At 51.8% G+C, this 15,401-nt stretch overlaps 4 protein-coding genes across 5 annotated transcripts; 3 read left to right on the top strand and 1 right to left on the bottom strand.

Annotated features, from left to right (window-relative positions):
- Positions 1 to 1,920: 1,920 nt before the first annotated feature.
- On the bottom strand, positions 1,921 to 2,853 carry LOC117835821 (uncharacterized). Its single transcript, XM_034715139.1, has 3 exons — positions 2,776 to 2,853; positions 2,566 to 2,693; positions 1,921 to 2,329 (listed from the first exon to the last, which is right to left on the bottom strand). The coding sequence occupies exons 1-3, from the start codon at positions 2,851 to 2,853 to the stop codon at positions 1,921 to 1,923; spliced, it is 615 nt and encodes a 204-aa protein (XP_034571030.1).
- Positions 2,854 to 6,279: 3,426 nt separating this feature from the next.
- Positions 6,280 to 10,677, top strand: LOC117838999 (serine/threonine-protein kinase BSK1-2). 2 transcript variants are annotated; one of them, XM_034719221.2, is made up of 9 exons: positions 6,280 to 6,784; positions 6,881 to 7,016; positions 7,824 to 7,957; positions 8,451 to 8,514; positions 8,962 to 9,047; positions 9,278 to 9,466; positions 9,658 to 9,837; positions 9,920 to 10,033; positions 10,132 to 10,677. In XM_034719221.2, the coding sequence occupies exons 1-9, from the start codon at positions 6,428 to 6,430 to the stop codon at positions 10,381 to 10,383; spliced, it is 1,512 nt and encodes a 503-aa protein (XP_034575112.1). In that variant the 5' UTR covers positions 6,280 to 6,427; the 3' UTR covers positions 10,384 to 10,677. The 2 variants fall into 2 exon arrangements, with proteins under 2 accessions (XP_034575112.1, XP_034575111.1); XM_034719220.2 differs by having other exon boundaries at positions 6,281 to 6,784; positions 8,451 to 8,556.
- Positions 10,678 to 10,806: 129 nt separating this feature from the next.
- Positions 10,807 to 12,958, top strand: LOC117839002 (chitinase 11). Its single transcript, XM_034719225.2, has 3 exons — positions 10,807 to 12,037; positions 12,115 to 12,227; positions 12,323 to 12,958. Exons 1-3 carry the CDS (start codon positions 11,741 to 11,743, stop codon positions 12,633 to 12,635), a joined length of 723 nt encoding a protein of 240 aa, XP_034575116.1. The 5' UTR covers positions 10,807 to 11,740; the 3' UTR covers positions 12,636 to 12,958.
- Positions 12,959 to 13,993: 1,035 nt separating this feature from the next.
- Positions 13,994 to 15,401, top strand: LOC117839001 (chitinase 11). Its single transcript, XM_034719223.2, has 3 exons — positions 13,994 to 14,341; positions 14,475 to 14,586; positions 14,681 to 15,401. The coding sequence occupies exons 1-3, from the start codon at positions 14,050 to 14,052 to the stop codon at positions 15,057 to 15,059; spliced, it is 783 nt and encodes a 260-aa protein (XP_034575114.1). The 5' UTR covers positions 13,994 to 14,049; the 3' UTR covers positions 15,060 to 15,401.

The raw sequence follows: 15,401 nt of genomic DNA, 5'->3' as shown, positions 1-15,401 counted from the left end.
AAACCTTTTGGTGGCTCTAAGTCTAGGGCACGCACGCACCAGGAGTCCAGGACAGTAGACGGAGGAGATCGCCGGCCAGGACGGCTAGCTGGCGGCGCAGCCGATGCTGAATTGTTAATGGAGTTCGTGCGTGCTACGAGTACCACTCTGGCCTCGGGGCAACTGGGCGCTAGCAGTGATAGCAGCAGGCAGAGCAAAGGCTAGGGCAGCCTGGCAGTAACAAAGGCTGCTCCTGCCTGCCTAATCCTCGCTAAAATAAACGCGTCCGTATAGTAGCCACTGCTAGTGGCCTCCTGGGTTGAGGTGGGGGAGTACGTAACACGGCGGCATGGTGGCGTAAGTTGTCCGTGTGCGAGCCAGATCAGCTGCTCGCATTGAAAATTGGGCCGACTTGTCCTGCATCGGTGGATGGTGCTCGTACCCGTTGTACTTGCCAGTGGAGAACAGCCAGCACCATTGTTTAGCAACCGGCCGATCAGCGTGTGACCGGAATAGGACTGGCGTTTTGAGCACTGGCCTGCAAGGCAGAAAAAGAGAAAAGAATAGGAGTAGTGTGATGTGCTTCGAATTTTTTTTGAAGGACCAACTGGGGCAGAGCACGTCCACCTGAACGTCTGGCCGAAGCTGATGGATTTTCATTTTACAACCTAGCTTGAGGGGCTGATGTTTTTGTAAAGGGGGGAGATGAAGCAGCATAGGCGCTATATCACACAAAGATTAGAGCACCAGGACTTGAGCAGGAGGGTGTCTAGGCGGCGGGGAGCGCGATGCACCCAGAGGGCGAGGTGTTCCTTGGCGGCTTGGGCGATGGCAGCGACGGGCTGGTCGACTGCGTCGAAGATCATCCTGTTGCGGCGATTCCAAATCACCCACAAGAGGAGCAGCATCGCGGTGTGGAGGGCCGCCCCCGCTGGGAGCGGTAGAGCTTGAAGCGCGCTGGCGAGGCAGGTGACGGAGGCGTGAGGGCACGCCGAGCTCCAGAAGCTGGTGATGCGTGGACAAGTGAAGAAGATGTGGGCGGCGTCCTTGTCAGCGGTGCAGAAGGGACAAGTGGGGCTGCCCGTGGCGCCGTGGCAGTGGAGAAAGTTCCGCGTGTGCGTGTTCCCCTATCGGAAGATCCAGAAAAAGACCCAGACCTTGATTGGGGCGAAGTTCCCCTAGTTGACGTCGGAGTGCGACACCATGCAGCCCGTCCGCTTCAACATGGAGTAGAGGGCGCCTGAGCGCACGTCGATCTCATCCCTCTAAGCCAGGCGACGGGTGTCAGGGGCGACACCAAGGTGCAGGCCGCTCAGCTGAGAGACGAGGGTCGCGAGCTCGTCACTGGCCGCGGGAGAGAGGCGCTCCCACAATGGCAAGACGAGGGCCCTGGTGGCGAAGGCGGCGGCGATCGTAATGTAGGGCTCGAGGCAGTTGGAGAACAAGGCCGGTAAAGCTTGATCGAGGAGGCCAAGCGAGGTCCAATTGTCGATCCAGAAGGAGGTCGCCGTGCCGCTACTGAGGACGACGGTGGTGATGCCCCTGTACATGGGAAACAAATGCTGGAATGTCCGCCAGCAGGGCGTGGGGCGCGACGCGCGTTCCGGCGTGTACCAGAACCGAACCCAGTTCGCCAGGGGTTGTCGCTGCCCTACTGGAGCTTGTCCACCGTCTTGAGGAGGGGACAAGTGTTCTGAACCTCGATGTCAATGACGCCGAGGCCACCTTCTTCCTTAAGCCGGCACACCATAGGACAGGCAACTTGGCAGTCGCCCCCGGTGCACAAGGCCACGCCCTTCCAGAGCATCCACGGCGTGGCTTGTCCACCTTCTCCATCGTGGACTTAGGCAGCTGCAGCACGGTGGCGACCTAGGTGATTTGGGCGGAGAGGACGGAGTTGACCATCATGAGTCGCCCCCCGCGATTGAGGATGTGCACCTGCTAGGAGGGGATGCAGCACTCAACCCTAATCGCGAAGGCGTCGAGCACGGACGTGGGGAGCTTCTTGTCGGAGAGGGGGAGGCTCAGGTAGCTTTGGGGGAACGTAGCAACGGGGCAGCCGAGGATGCCAGCAAGGGCGTCGGCGCTGGTGGCGGCGACGTGCACAGGGACGAACATGCTCTTGTGGTAGTTGATGGCGAGTCCCGCGGCGGTGGCGAAGGAGTTGCACAATTGTTTGAGACGGCGCACCTGCCCCTTCTCTGCCCGGACCAGAACAAGGGTGTCGTCAGCATACTGGATCACTGGACAGGGGAGGTCGTCGATGAGGGGGTGAAGGAGGGGCTCGTCACCACAAGGGTCAACGAGCATCCTGTGTAGGAGATCGGTGACGATGATGAAGAGGTAGGGGCTGAGAGGATCGCCTTGCCACAAGCCATGTCAGCATTGAATCCAAGGCCCGGTGTCCCCGTTGAGGACACCGCCGTGCGTCCGGTGGAGAGGAGATTGCGCATCCAGCCACGCCACGTGTCCCCAAAGCCGCGAAGCTCGAGAACACGGTCGAGAACTTCCCAACTAACCAAGTCGAAAGCTTTGCGGAAGCCAAGCTTAAGGACTACGGTGGGGACACGCTGGACGCGGCAGCACTAGACAAGTTCCGTGGCGAGCAGGAAGTTGTCCGTGATGGAGCGCCCCATGACGAAGCCTATCTGGTAGTCGGAGATGAGCGCGGGGACGACGCTTTGCAAGCGGTTGGTGAGGATCTTGGCGGTGAGCTTCGGCACACAATTCTGCAGGCTGATCTGTCGGAAGCCATTGGCGGTGACGACCCCTATGCTTCTTAGGCAGGAGCACAACGTGAGCTTGGTTGACGCGCGCCAGGTCCACTATGCCGTCGTGGAAGAAGGAGAGCCATGCCAGCACTGTGTCGCCCATGGTCGGCTAGAACTAGCGGAAGAAGGCGGGGCCGAAGCTGTTGGGGCCAGGGCTGTTGGCGGTGCGCATTTGCTAGAGCGTCGTCTTGGCCTCAGAGGGGGTGAACGGAGCCTCCAGGGCGTCAAGGTGCGACACGGAAGGGAGAATCCGCGCAGCACCGTTGGGGAAGGTGATGGGGACGGCGTCACTGAGCAGGTCCAAGTAGTACCGGTGCAGAGCGCGCTCCTTGTCGGCGTGGGAGGAGACGGGGACACCGTCATCGTGCAGCACTTGAATCTTGTTGCTGCGGAGTCGCGCGGAGGCAGAGGCGTGGTAGAACGCGGTGTTTTGGTCACCGAGTTTACATGCCTTGATGCTATAGCGGTGGTGCCAGCAGAGGTTGTGCTCGTGGACAGCACGTGCAAGGCGCGCCTTGACCAGGGAGCGCACAAGGGCTTCGGCGGCGATGAGGGGACGACGCTCTTCCAGGAGGTCCAGGAGCTCGAGAACCGCGCGGCAAGCCACCATGACGGCTGCCGGCTGCGCGCCCACTTCTTGTACGTGGCGCGCGTCCACTTGAAGCTGCGGCAGACGCAATCGGAGATGCTCCCTCGTTGATTCTGGGGGTGGGCCCAGACGCCCACCACGAGCCGTTGGAACTCGGGGTCGAGCGCCCAACTTTTCTCGTAGCGGAAGATGTCGGAGACAGGAGGCGACTACGTAGCGGTGACCATCAGGTGTGCTTCGAATTGCTTCGCGAAAGTTACCTAGAAGGTCCGAAACTGAAAGAAACGGGTGTTAGCTTGCTTTAGATTTGTGCCAGCGCAATCCACTGTTCAGTTTATGAGTTACCCGCGACAGTGTGGGAACCAAAACGCGGAACCTGGTCACGGCTTGCCTTTTGGTCTTCGTACACAAGGGTTCAAACTGAAAGCCGGTGGATCCGTTGCCGTTGCCGTAGGAGCTCAAGACCGGTGACCGACCTGACCTGGTCAGCAGGTCAAGCGAGGTCACCCGGGAGACTTGAAGTGTTCCGATCATGCAGCTGACTCGTTAAACAAATCGCCGTCATTCCTGGGGATCGTAGAATAGCTTTAGTACATTATAAACAAATGAACTGTGTCCTTGTGCGTGTGAATCGTGGAATTCAAAAATGAAAGTCTCTTTCAAATGCAGGTGTTTTCATATCCTGGGGTCAGGGTTTTGAAGACTCGAGAGCTGCTTTGCTGTTCAGACTCCTTCCTTGGATCCATCCATCTTTGTGATTTGAACGGTTCTTTAATTGACTATTGTACTATTTTTAGTTTACAAAATGCAGAAAAAAAAGTAACTGTGTAAAATCCTACTAAAATTTTCACTACCCGCTCCTGCTAAACATTTCGGTCAGGCAAATACTCTTCGGTTCTAGCAACTATTTACAGCCATTCAAGCTTTACCAGTAGTAGGTTTTTACGCCATTCTAGCAACTAAGTGCTTCGTTTATGCCGTTCAGTTGCAAAACCTGCAGTAACAGTGTTCCTCTGACCCGGAAAAAAGAGCTAAACGTATCACTTTTAACTCCTATTTGGGTGTTTGGATCCTTAGACTAAAATTTAGCTCGGATCACATTGGATGTTTAGATGCTAATTAGAAGTATTAAATATAGGCTAATGACAAAAATAATTGCATAAATGAGAGCTAATTTGCAAGATGAATCCATTAAGTCTAATTAGTCCATGATTAGCGCATGTGATGCTACAGTAAACATGTGCTAATTATGAATTAATTAAGTTTGATAGATTCGTCTCGTGAATTCGCCCTCATTTATGCAATTATTTTTATTATTAGCCTATGTTTAATATTTCTAATTAGCATATAAACATTCGATGTCACCTGGCTAAACTCTATGTCAAGGATCAAACACCCCCTAAACATTTCACTCAATCATACCGTAGCAGAGAAAAAGGGCAAACTGAAGCCTTTTCTTAGCAGATTTTTATCAACTGCTTCGTTTATGCATCTCAGTTGCAAAACCCACAGTAACCGTTCCTCTGACCCGGAGAAAAGGTTTACGGTTGCCCCGTCCCGTCTCCTCTGCTAAAACTGCCGCGGCGCCCGTTGCCGAACGGACGTCCGTTTCGTGCCGGGTTTACGCTAGCGGGCAGCGCGGGGTGGCCAGAAAGTTGCGCGGAGACCTGGCACGGCGGCGACACGGTCGCCGGATGCGCGGGGCGCTGCAGGTGGAGACGCGCGGCCCACGGCATCCAGCCAGCCCGGGACGGGAGGGATGGCTGGCTGGCTCCGGCGCCTGACGCGTAATCCGGGCAGACAGATTTGCGTGGCGCGCTCGGCTCGTTCCCTATCCGTCCCAACCTACGTACGGGCGTGCCTTGTTTGCTTCCGAACCCATCAATCGGTGCGAGTACGAAAACCAGCGAAGACAGCCGTTGACTCCAGCAGGGCGCGAGCAAGCATGCTCACAGCAGAGCCTCAAAACACAAATGGAAAATCCCCTAAAAATACACTCAAATGGGAAACTTTGTCATCCTTGCAAACTAGTACACCGACCAGAGTTGAATGTTTTCTTTCCAAATGTAAGCGGCGTCTCTAATTGATGCCAACACGGCTCCAAGATCTCAAGCGCTGGAGGAAGGGAAAAAGAACAAAAGTTGAGAACCTTTTAATAGCAAGGAGCATTTCGAACAACCTACATGGAAAATTACAAGTTAACTGCATAACATCTACCAAATGTAGGACGTGGTGCTTTACGTGATCAAATCTATTGGCGCTATAGAGATGCCACATGGCACGATTTAGGTCGGTTATTGCACGGTATGTATGCAGATGCGCCGACATAAGTTTTCTCCGTTACTATTAATGTTGTTTCTAGTTGGTTTTAACGACATTAAAATGTTACAATTTAGGTTATACATAAGCCACACAACATCGAACATAATTTGGATAACGTAACTTTGCACGTGACCTAACCTGCTGTTAGATCACATGAATTTGGATTTTAGTATTATATGGCACGCGTGCGGTAACGCTCGCATCGTAATTTTCTCCGTTACTATCAACAGCGTTGTTCGTTATTTTAAGTAACGGATGTCCACCGTTACACTTTTACGGGACACTTTTACGCTATCTATGATGCCACACGCCATGTAAATTGGATAGCGTAATCCAATCCAACGGCATTGTAACGCTTGCTAGATCTCTTCGCTCCAAGTTTCAAACTGTGCGCCACTTCCACAACACAAATTTTTTCATTTACTATTAACGCTGTTATCATTATTTGTTAAGCCATGAATTGAGAGTTGAAACTTTGTCAAGGCTCAAGAGTAGGATCGTCCTCGTAGGTAGGCCAGGACAGCGACGCACCCGGCGCGCGCACGCACGGCGGCTTACCGCGGCAGCGAAAAAGGGGACGACACCCCATACAAAGGCAGAGGCAACCAACCCCAAAGCCAGAACAAAACCACCACCTCCTCTTTCTCCTCTTCCCCTGCTCCGCTACTCGGCAGGCAAGCCAGGGGAACCCAAACCCACACAACACCACACCACAGGCGCGCCCACGCAGACGCGGCCGCGGCTGAAGCCACCCAGTGGACTCCCGATGGGCTGCTGCGGCTCCTCGCTGCGGACGGGGACGCACCCGGAGAAGAAGCCGCCGGGGAGGGCGACGGAGCCGCTCCCCCCGCACCGCCCCTCCCTCTCGCTCAACCAGCACCAGTCGACGGCGTCCTCCGCGGCGCGCGCCGGCGCCGCCGGCCGCGAGGTGCCGCCGCTCAAGGAGTTCTCGCTGGCGGAGCTGCGCGCCGCCACGGGCGGCTTCGTGGCGGAGAACATCGTCTCCGAGAGCGGCGAGAAGGCGCCGAATTTCGTGTACAAGGGCCGCCTCGAGCACAGCCGCCGCGCGATCGCCGTCAAGAAGTTCACCAAGGCGGCCTGGCCCGATGCCAAGCAGTTCGCGGTACGTCTAGGGGCGGGCTCGGGATCGATTACCGTACGCGCCCCCCGATTCGGGGTGGAATTCGCTGCAATGAAACGCCTTTGCTTTTGCTCGCAGGAGGAGGCCAAGGGGGCCGGCAAGCTGCGCCACTGCCGGATGGCCAACCTGATCGGCTACTGCTGCGACGGGGACGAGCGCCTGCTAGTCGCCGAGTTCATGCCCAACGACACGCTCGCCAAGCACCTCTTCCACTGTACGTTTGCTCTACCGATCCTCTAGCCATTGGTCCATTTCTGATGCGTCGCTTTCTGGATTCCTGGTTGGTTCTGGATATTTCGCTGGCCATTTTCGGTAAATACACCCTGCGATAGTTTTTGGCTTCGTCTGATTTGATCCCTGATTATTAGTGTGGAAGTTGGCAAAAAAGACGAATCGGCGTGCTCTGAGCAACTGCTGGCGCTTAGCAGCCTCCCGCATTTGGTGTACCGAACGAAATGATTGGGCTAGGCGTTGTGATATCCAATTCCTATCTGGTTGTTGTTGGCCTGGTCGTTGTGTGAATCCATTGAAACCGATCAGGGCACAGGCTGCATTGAACACGTGATATAATATTACTACATCATTGTTCTGTGTTCAGATGTTCTGTTCATTGTTTTGGACAGGTGGATGACTAGAATTAGCTTACAGGATTTCAGTGTGGACGTATATTGTTACAGTAAAATTTAGGAATTATGAATGCAAGTGATATTGTGCTCTGCAATGCGTATTTGAAATTAATAAGTTGATGCATTGACTAGATGTTTGGATCCGTGGGGTTTGTGCTTTATGAACAGCCTGTTCCCAGGGTGTATGGGCAAGGTTTGGGTGTTATTGGTAATGGTTTCAACTTGCAAATGATGATGGGTTTCTTTAGAAACAAAACATTGAGGCCGGCATGTAATTGCCTCTTTTGTTAATCTTGATTGCATTGACCTTTTCATGGGATGATGATTTTGGACAAGTTAACTGTACATCACTGTGCGTCAGTTCATTACCTGATATTTATTTTACTCTTTTTCAGGGGAAAACCAGACAATTGAATGGGCTATGCGTCTAAGAGTTGCAAACTACATCGCTGAAGCACTGGAGTATTGCAGCACTGAGGGAAGGCCTTTGTATCATGACCTAAATGCATACAGGGTTCTCTTTGATGAGGTAACTAATTCTTACCCCTTTTATTTATCCTACAGCCCTAGAATTGTTTTTTGAAAATTACCAATCTACTACAATATCATGAAGCTGAGTAAATGAGTTTTTCTTTTCTTTTTTTTTGTTTGTAAATATCTCTGCTGCTGCTGCAAGTATTGCTTTGTTCCTCTGGGAAGGGTACCTTAGGATTCCATTGAGCTTTTACCCTCTGCATGGATGCTTTCTCTGCTTCATCTGACATTGGAAGTGGGAGTGGTCTGTTGCCACCTGTACTCCACCTCTAGTGGTTGGAAGGAAATACATATCAAAATCGAAATGTCAACTCTTTTTCATGAGTTCTATAAAAATCATCGTATATTGATTTGAAATGGTTAGGAATATTATTGGTTATGTTATGCTTTTTTGGATGATGTTGATTGCATTTTACAGCTTGTTGCATATTTCTCTAACTGCAGTAATCCTCTGCGGGCTAAACAATCAATGTAATTTATTTTTGCAGAATGGTGATCCTCGTCTTTCATGCTTTGGCCTGATGAAAAACAGCAGGGACGGGAAAAGCTATAGTACGAATCTTGCATACACTCCTCCAGAATATTTAAGGAATGGTAATATGATTGTATTTGTATTTACGACCAAAAATTTCTTCTTTGGGTTGCTTAGTTAGGGTATTTAGAAATGATATACATGTAGATGGTTAGTACTGACAATAGAATGGCTAAAACTTTCATACCGATTGGATCAATTAATGGAAGTATGGAACACTGCAAAATGCTACTAAAAATAGTGGAAAAGTTGGGTTATTTCGCCCCTCAAGATGAAATAATCCATCTTGTTGACTTGCTGAATGCTTTATGTAAGCACTTATAGGTAGTCGACTGAAAACACGTGAGGTGATTGATTAAGGATCAAAGTTCACAGGATATAGTCTTGAAATAGCAAATATGAAGTGAAATCATTCTGGATGTATATTTCTAACATTTCTTTTGTTGTGGTAACCGTTGCTTCTTTAGGAAGAGTTACATCAGAAAGTGTCATATACAGTTTTGGCACTATACTTCTGGACCTCCTCAGTGGAAAGCGTATACCTCCTTCCCGTGTAAGTTTTTATCGTTAATACTATCTATTTCCTTGTTGCATTTGATCCTTACTGACCCCCTTTGTGAAAAATACCTCTGTATTCAATACTATTCTGTGCATATCTCCTTTTTGCAACTGCCACCAAGTGTGCGATACTGAGCATCTGTGGGAGAACATATTTTCCTTTCGGACATAACTTGGTAACAAAGTCGTTAGGTTATCATTGAAAATTAGCTTTATTTCACTCAGGCTCTTGATATGATAAAAGGCAACAATATCCAAGTACTGATGGATTCACATTTGGAGGGAAACTACTCAACAGAAGAAGCGACCACATTGGTCGATCTTGCTTCTCAGTGCTTACAGTATGAACCTAGGGATCGCCCCAACACTAAGAAGCTGGTTTCTGTTCTCGAGCCCTTGCAAATAAAATCAGAGGTAACCGTTATATTTTTTATCCTCTAAAAAAAGCTTCATATAACCATGCAGCCTATGTGCTCTACCATTGATTGTTTGCTTTATTGTGATTTGATTCATTCATGGCTTCCACGTAACTGTTATCTTATGGTAACAAGGCAATTTTGTGCTTTTCTTACGGCTGCTACATTTCCATTGCAAATTGCAAACAGGTACCATCCTATGAGATGCTTGGCATTCCAAAGTATGAAGAAGCAGTGCCTCCAACTCCTGCTCCGCAGCCACAGCACCCTCTTTCTCCCATGGGTGAAGCCTGTTCTAGGATGGATTTGACGGCTATCCACCAGATTCTAGTGAATACACATTACAGGGATGATGAAGGGACTAATGAGGTAAACATCATGGCTTTTCTGTTGCTGTCTGCTGACGTTTCTACAGGGTAATAATTTTAAGAAAGTGGTACGTTTATTGCAGCTATCATTCCAGGAATGGACACAGCAGATGAGGGACATGTTGGAAGCTAGGAAGCGTGGGGACTTTGCTTTCCGTGATAAAGATTTCAAGGCAGCCATAGATTGCTATACACAGGTTGACACACGTCTTACTTATATCAGGAACGCTTCGACGCTCTAAGAAATTGCTAGAATTCAGCTAATTCATTTCGCCACCCCTTTTCATATTTGCAGTTTGTTGATGTGGGGACGATGGTATCACCAACAGTGTACGCAAGGAGGAGCCTGTGCCACCTCATGTGTGACCAACCTGACGCCGCCCTCCGCGATGCGATGCAGGCGCAGTGCGTATACCCTGACTGGCCCACCGCGTTCTACATGCAAGCCGTGGCCCTCTCGAAGCTGAACATGCAGAGCGACGCCATGGACATGCTGAACGAGGCTTCGCAGCTCGAGGAGAAGCGGCAGAAGAACACCAAGTCTTGAGAGCCCAATCGGCTCGGCCGGCGTCCCCTCTCCTTCGGCTCGAAAGGTTCATGTTGAGAGAGACATGCTACTCAGTGCTTCCTAAAAGACGTGGTTAGCTCCTGGTTCCCGGTGTCGGGAATGTAATTGGCTAGTGGATGGTGTGCTGTAGAGTTAGTCAGTCCTGTGGTTGTAACTACCTGGTTTGGCATTTCCGTGATGCATTTTTTTGGGCCCGTGTACATCTTACATTGACAAAAAAAAAAATCGAAACAGGCGGAGTGCAAGGAATTATCTTGTGGTCCGCTAAACCTAGAGATTTGCTCTCTTGTTGGTTGATTGGTCTTGTCGTGCTGGCGAACCTCGAGCTGAATGTTCAGACATGGAGAAGCAGGTCATTTCGACAAGCGCTGCAGCAACTGTTCCTTGTGAAGAACGGCTCCTGCACTGCTGTTGCGTTCCATGGCAGTCAATGCAACAACTTTGGAGGCTCCGGTCCAGCCAGCGTGTCTCTGGGCTACCTGTCGTTGACTCGCGAGTCCCATGGCCAGCCATCTGAGTACAGCGCTGCCGGTCTGCCAACCGAGCCGATGGTGACCGGTCCAGGGGCCATCACAGATGTAAAGGTAAAGACGGCGATTGAAGTGTGTGTTCTGTGTGCAAGAACCGGAACGAGAGGACGGGGAGGCACAGGAGCTGGACCTGTCGATCTGGTGTGCATCCAGGCCCGGATGCCGCCGGAGCCGCCGCGTGCACAGTGCACGCCGTGATGGCGGACCGGCGAACGCAGTTGGGTCGGACCGCAAGTCCGCGACGTGGCGAGGCGACCTCGGTTCCGCCTTCCGCGTGACACCAGCTACTGGGCTGTTGACCTGGAGTGGCCCAGGTCCCGGGTTGGTGGTGGTGGTCGAAGAAGCTGGTGGGCTACCAGCCCGAGTTGGGCCAGTAACATACCAGGTTTATTGGGCCATCAGACTGATGATGGATCGTTGGAGAGTCTCAAAGAAGAAGAAGAGCCGAGTCTTCAGGAGAAAGATGAAAGAAGACCTGGAACTGGAAGTCTTCTCGGTTTGGCAGTATACCCAGATGGCCAGATGGCAAATGCTGCAACCAATTTTCCAATGCAAGCTGGCACGGGCACTGGGAGCCTCAGAATTCCACGGCATCCTTACCTTACCATGGAAACTACCAAGGGTGAGTGTAAACCAGACCTTGACGCGAGTACCTAACCTGAAGATCTTTCGGAAAAGTTCCTCACCTTACCGTGTAGAGTAGTAAAGCTTATCGATCGGCCTTATAAAAGCCGTGCCGTGCCGTGCCGTGTCCAAACGGCAGTGGCACTCCACCATCCCCACATCCTCGAAGGCTGGCTAGAACAATGAGAAGGCTTTTCGCGCTGCTGGCCCTCGCCGGCGCCGCGCTGCTCGCGGCGGCCGGCGGCGCCAGCGGGCAGCAGGGCGTGGGGGCCATCATCACGCGTCAGGTGTTCGAGAGCATGCTCAGCCACCGCGGCGACAGCGGCTGCCAGGGCGCCTTCTACACCTACGACGCCTTCATCCAGGCCGCGGGCAAGTTCCCCGCCTTCGGCACCATCGGCGACGACCAGACCCGCAGGCGGGAGCTCGCCGCCTTCTTCGGCCAAACCTCCCATGAAACCACTGGCAATCTTCACACGGTTAACCTTTTCTTTGGTTCATTCAAGAGATAGCTAGTCTTCGATTAAGCTTTGCTGTAGCAATCAATCGGTAATAGGTGGATGGCCAGCTGCTCCGGGGTTGGCCGTTTGCCTGGGGATACTGCCGCGTGGAAGAACAGCAACGGACGGACCCACCCTACTACGGACGTGGACCCATACAACTCACTCAGTAAGATCTTTACTTGATCTTTGATCAATAATCAACAAAGCAAAATTTTGAAAAAATGATCTCTCATGCATCTGCAACGACGACGTTGGCAACAGCAAATACAACTACGAGCCAGCCGGGCGGGCGTTGAAGCTGGACCTGGTGTCGAGCAACCCCGTGGTGGCATTCGAGACGGCCATCTGGTTCTGGATGACGCCGCAGGCCGCGAAACCCTCGTGCCACGACGTGATCACCAGCCGCTGGGTTGGCGGAAGGTGGCAACCTCTCCTGCGAGATCCAGATGACCGGGTCGGGTTCTACAGAATGTACTGCGAGATGCTTGGGGTGGCGGAAGGTGGCAACCTCTCCTGCGAGATCCAGAAGCCTTACGGACCCACCGGCTACTTTGCAACTGAAATAGTGAAATAGTAGTAATAGTAATCAATCACCACCACTGGCTGGCCGTATTAGAGGGTGGCTACATGTATTATGACTGCGCTGGCTAGCCTTCACATGGAGTATGAGTGATGTTAGTACGAACAAAGCTAGCAAATTAGCAATTCAAGCAAATGCAACCTTCGGCGTGATGCGTGTATACTTTAGTCTAGTCTTTTTCAGGGATGATAAATGCGTCACTTATCTATATCCACGGTCGGATCTCAGTTCACATGTGGTTGTAACTAACCTGGTTTGGCATTTCTGTGATGCATTTCTTGGGCCCGTGTATATCTTACATTGACAAAAGTTCGAAACGGGCAGGGTGCAAGTGAATTTACTTCTGTTTTTCAAAATCAGAGCTCGTCTGTTGTACAGTGAGCTATAGAGTTGATCAATGATCAGTTTGGTCCTGTCCAGCTGTGCCCCTGTGCCGTTTCTACAGACAAGCAGAAGCGCATCATATCGATGAGCAGTGAAAACATTCTCTGCTCTTTCTAGGCTTAAGCTCATCGAAAAAGTTCTCTCCTCTTTCTGGGCTTAAGTAGTTTCATGAGCATTAAATTTGTTACCACTTCAGCAAAATTGCTGACTTGGCAAGGTTATTATGAGTGGACACCGAGCTTTTATCTTTTTTACTCTTTACTCAGAATCGGTACTCAGAGGGGACCTGCGCGAAGCTACGAGTTCTCGACGAAGCTCAGTGAAGCATACGCCTCGAGGCTAGACGTCCATCTTGGATCGTGAACGGAGTCTCAAGGCTAGAGGATCAACTTGACACGAAGGCGAAGTCTTGAGACTGGAAGGATGGAGGTGTGAGAAACATGACCACGTCGAAGAATTCAATTTGTACACATTACCACCAATAATCTTTATTTACGACATATCTTAGGAATGTATGGTTGAGTAAGGACATTTTCGAAATGTAAATGGCTCACAGGTCACTGTAAAAGAAGAGCCTACCCGTTATAAAGGAGGATCTACTATTTTCTATTTTTTATCTTTTAAATGTTATTTTTTATTCACAAATTTGTTATTTGAGACCGACAGTGACCTGACCATAAGCTCAGTTCGATCGATCGCTCTCGGCCTGACAAGGCTGTGCAGCATGCCGCAAGATATCGGCAACAATAATCTCATGCGTGGACCACGAGTCAACGCAAAGCCGACCGGCTCATGTGCCAATGCCATGGCCTTTTGGCCTCATCGCAACCTTACCATCGCCTGATACGATGTACCGTGCGTGGCCTGTGGGAAAGCTACCGAGGGTGCGTGGTAACCAGACGGGCGGTGACCTGGCCATAAAGCGTAGCTCGATCGCTCGGCCTCGGGCCTCGGCCTTATAAAAGCCACGCCTGAGTGGCAGTGACACTCCACATCTTCACCACGCCGCATCCTCAAGCGAGCCATGACGACGAAGGCTATCGCGGTGCTCATCTGCTTCGCCGGCGCCGCGCTGCTCGCCGCGGCCGGCGGCGCCAGCGGGCAGCAGCAGGGCGTGTGGAGCATCATCACGCGGCCCATGTTCCAGCGCATGCTCAGCCACCGCGGCGACAGCGGCTGTCAGGGCGCCTTCTACACCTACGACGCCTTCATCGAGGCCGCCAGCAAGTTCCCCGGCTTCGGCACCACCGGTGACGACCAGACCCGCCGGCGGGAGCTCGCCGCCTTCTTCGGCCAAACATCCCACGAAACCACCGGTACGGTACTCTTCATGCTTATTTTTCCCTTCTTATTTCCATTTGATCAAGAATCTTCGATTAACGAAGCTTTGCTACATGTCAATCTTGCTCTAATACTTTGTGCGGTTGACGAATGTGGTCATATATGCAGGTGGATGGGCTACTGCTCCGGATGGACAGTTCGCCTGGGGATACTGCCGGGTGAAGGAACAGAACCCCACGGACCCACCCTACTATGGACGAGGACCCATCCAGCTAACTCAGTAAGATTACACAGTTTCATAGCCGTCGATGATCGATGTCAATAACCAGTTGATCCTTGAGCAACTAATCACACGGTTTCGCCTTCGCATATAGCGATTACAACTACAGGCAAGCCGGGAAGGCGCTGGGGCTGGACCTGGTGAGCAACCCTGACCTGGTGTCGAGCGACCCCGTGGTGGCGTTCAAGACGGCCATCTGGTTCTGGATGACGCCGCAGTCTCCCAAGCCGTCGTGCCACGCCGTGATGACCGACGTCTGGGCGCCCTCCGCCGCCGACCGCGCCGCGGGGAGGCTCCCCGGCTACGGCCTGACCACCAACATCATCAACGGCGGGCAGGAGTGCGGGCGGGGCCAGGGAACCGACGGCGCCAAGGACCGGGTCGGCTACTACAAGAGGTACTGCGACATGCTCCGAGTGGGCTACGGGGACAACATGGCCTGCAAGAACCAGAAGCCTTACGGAGGTGGCTAGCTGAGAACGAATGATCAAGTGATAAGTCACTAGCTGATCTGTGGTTGCCGTATATGACTACGCGTGCGCTAAGCTAGCCTTCACGTGTGTGTTTGCCTCTCTCTCTCTCTATACAGCTAGTAGTAAGAATAAAGCTAGCAGCTGCCTAGCACGCAAACTTGGCAACCTATACCAGCTTCGGCATGTGACGACTGTGGGTACTCTCTCTCGGTTTCATCGTTTTGATTTTGTTAGGTACATAGACATAACTCTATATTTAGGTACATAGCAAGATCTATGTATCTAGAAAACTCAAAACGATCTATATTTTGAAATGGAGGGAATACTGATTATGTCTTCAAA

The sequence above is a fragment of the Setaria viridis genome, chromosome 9 (genome assembly GCF_005286985.2).
Source record: "Setaria viridis chromosome 9, Setaria_viridis_v4.0, whole genome shotgun sequence".
NCBI classification, from domain to species: Eukaryota; Viridiplantae; Streptophyta; class Magnoliopsida; order Poales; family Poaceae; genus Setaria; species Setaria viridis.
This window is presented reverse-complemented; position numbering and strand designations above follow the sequence as displayed.

What these genes read in the sequence shown, in the direction of transcription:
- LOC117835821 (XM_034715139.1), bottom strand. Translation starts at nt 2,853, where the DNA reads ATGGGCGACACAGTGCTGGCATGGCTCTCCTTCTTCCACGACGGCATA. An exon ending in CGCGCGTCAACCAAGCTCAC is followed by an intron (nt 2,694 to 2,775) that starts GTTGTGCTCCTG and finishes TGTGTGCCGAAG; the next exon opens with CTCACCGCCAAGATCCTCAC. An exon ending in CTCGCCACGGAACTTGTCTA is followed by an intron (nt 2,330 to 2,565) that starts GTGCTGCCGCGT and finishes CGATCCTCTCAG; the next exon opens with CCCCTACCTCTTCATCATCG.
- LOC117838999 (XM_034719220.2), top strand. Translation starts at nt 6,428, where the DNA reads ATGGGCTGCTGCGGCTCCTCGCTGCGGACGGGGACGCACCCGGAGAAG. An exon ending in CCGATGCCAAGCAGTTCGCG is followed by an intron (nt 6,785 to 6,880) that starts GTACGTCTAGGG and finishes TTTTGCTCGCAG; the next exon opens with GAGGAGGCCAAGGGGGCCGG. An exon ending in ATGATGAAGGGACTAATGAG is followed by an intron (nt 9,838 to 9,919) that starts GTAAACATCATG and finishes CGTTTATTGCAG; the next exon opens with CTATCATTCCAGGAATGGAC.
- LOC117839002 (XM_034719225.2), top strand. Translation starts at nt 11,741, where the DNA reads ATGAGAAGGCTTTTCGCGCTGCTGGCCCTCGCCGGCGCCGCGCTGCTC. An exon ending in CCACTGGCAATCTTCACACG is followed by an intron (nt 12,038 to 12,114) that starts GTTAACCTTTTC and finishes AATCGGTAATAG; the next exon opens with GTGGATGGCCAGCTGCTCCG. An exon ending in GGACCCATACAACTCACTCA is followed by an intron (nt 12,228 to 12,322) that starts GTAAGATCTTTA and finishes CGTTGGCAACAG; the next exon opens with CAAATACAACTACGAGCCAG.
- LOC117839001 (XM_034719223.2), top strand. Translation starts at nt 14,050, where the DNA reads ATGACGACGAAGGCTATCGCGGTGCTCATCTGCTTCGCCGGCGCCGCG. An exon ending in AACATCCCACGAAACCACCG is followed by an intron (nt 14,342 to 14,474) that starts GTACGGTACTCT and finishes TCATATATGCAG; the next exon opens with GTGGATGGGCTACTGCTCCG. An exon ending in GGACCCATCCAGCTAACTCA is followed by an intron (nt 14,587 to 14,680) that starts GTAAGATTACAC and finishes CTTCGCATATAG; the next exon opens with CGATTACAACTACAGGCAAG.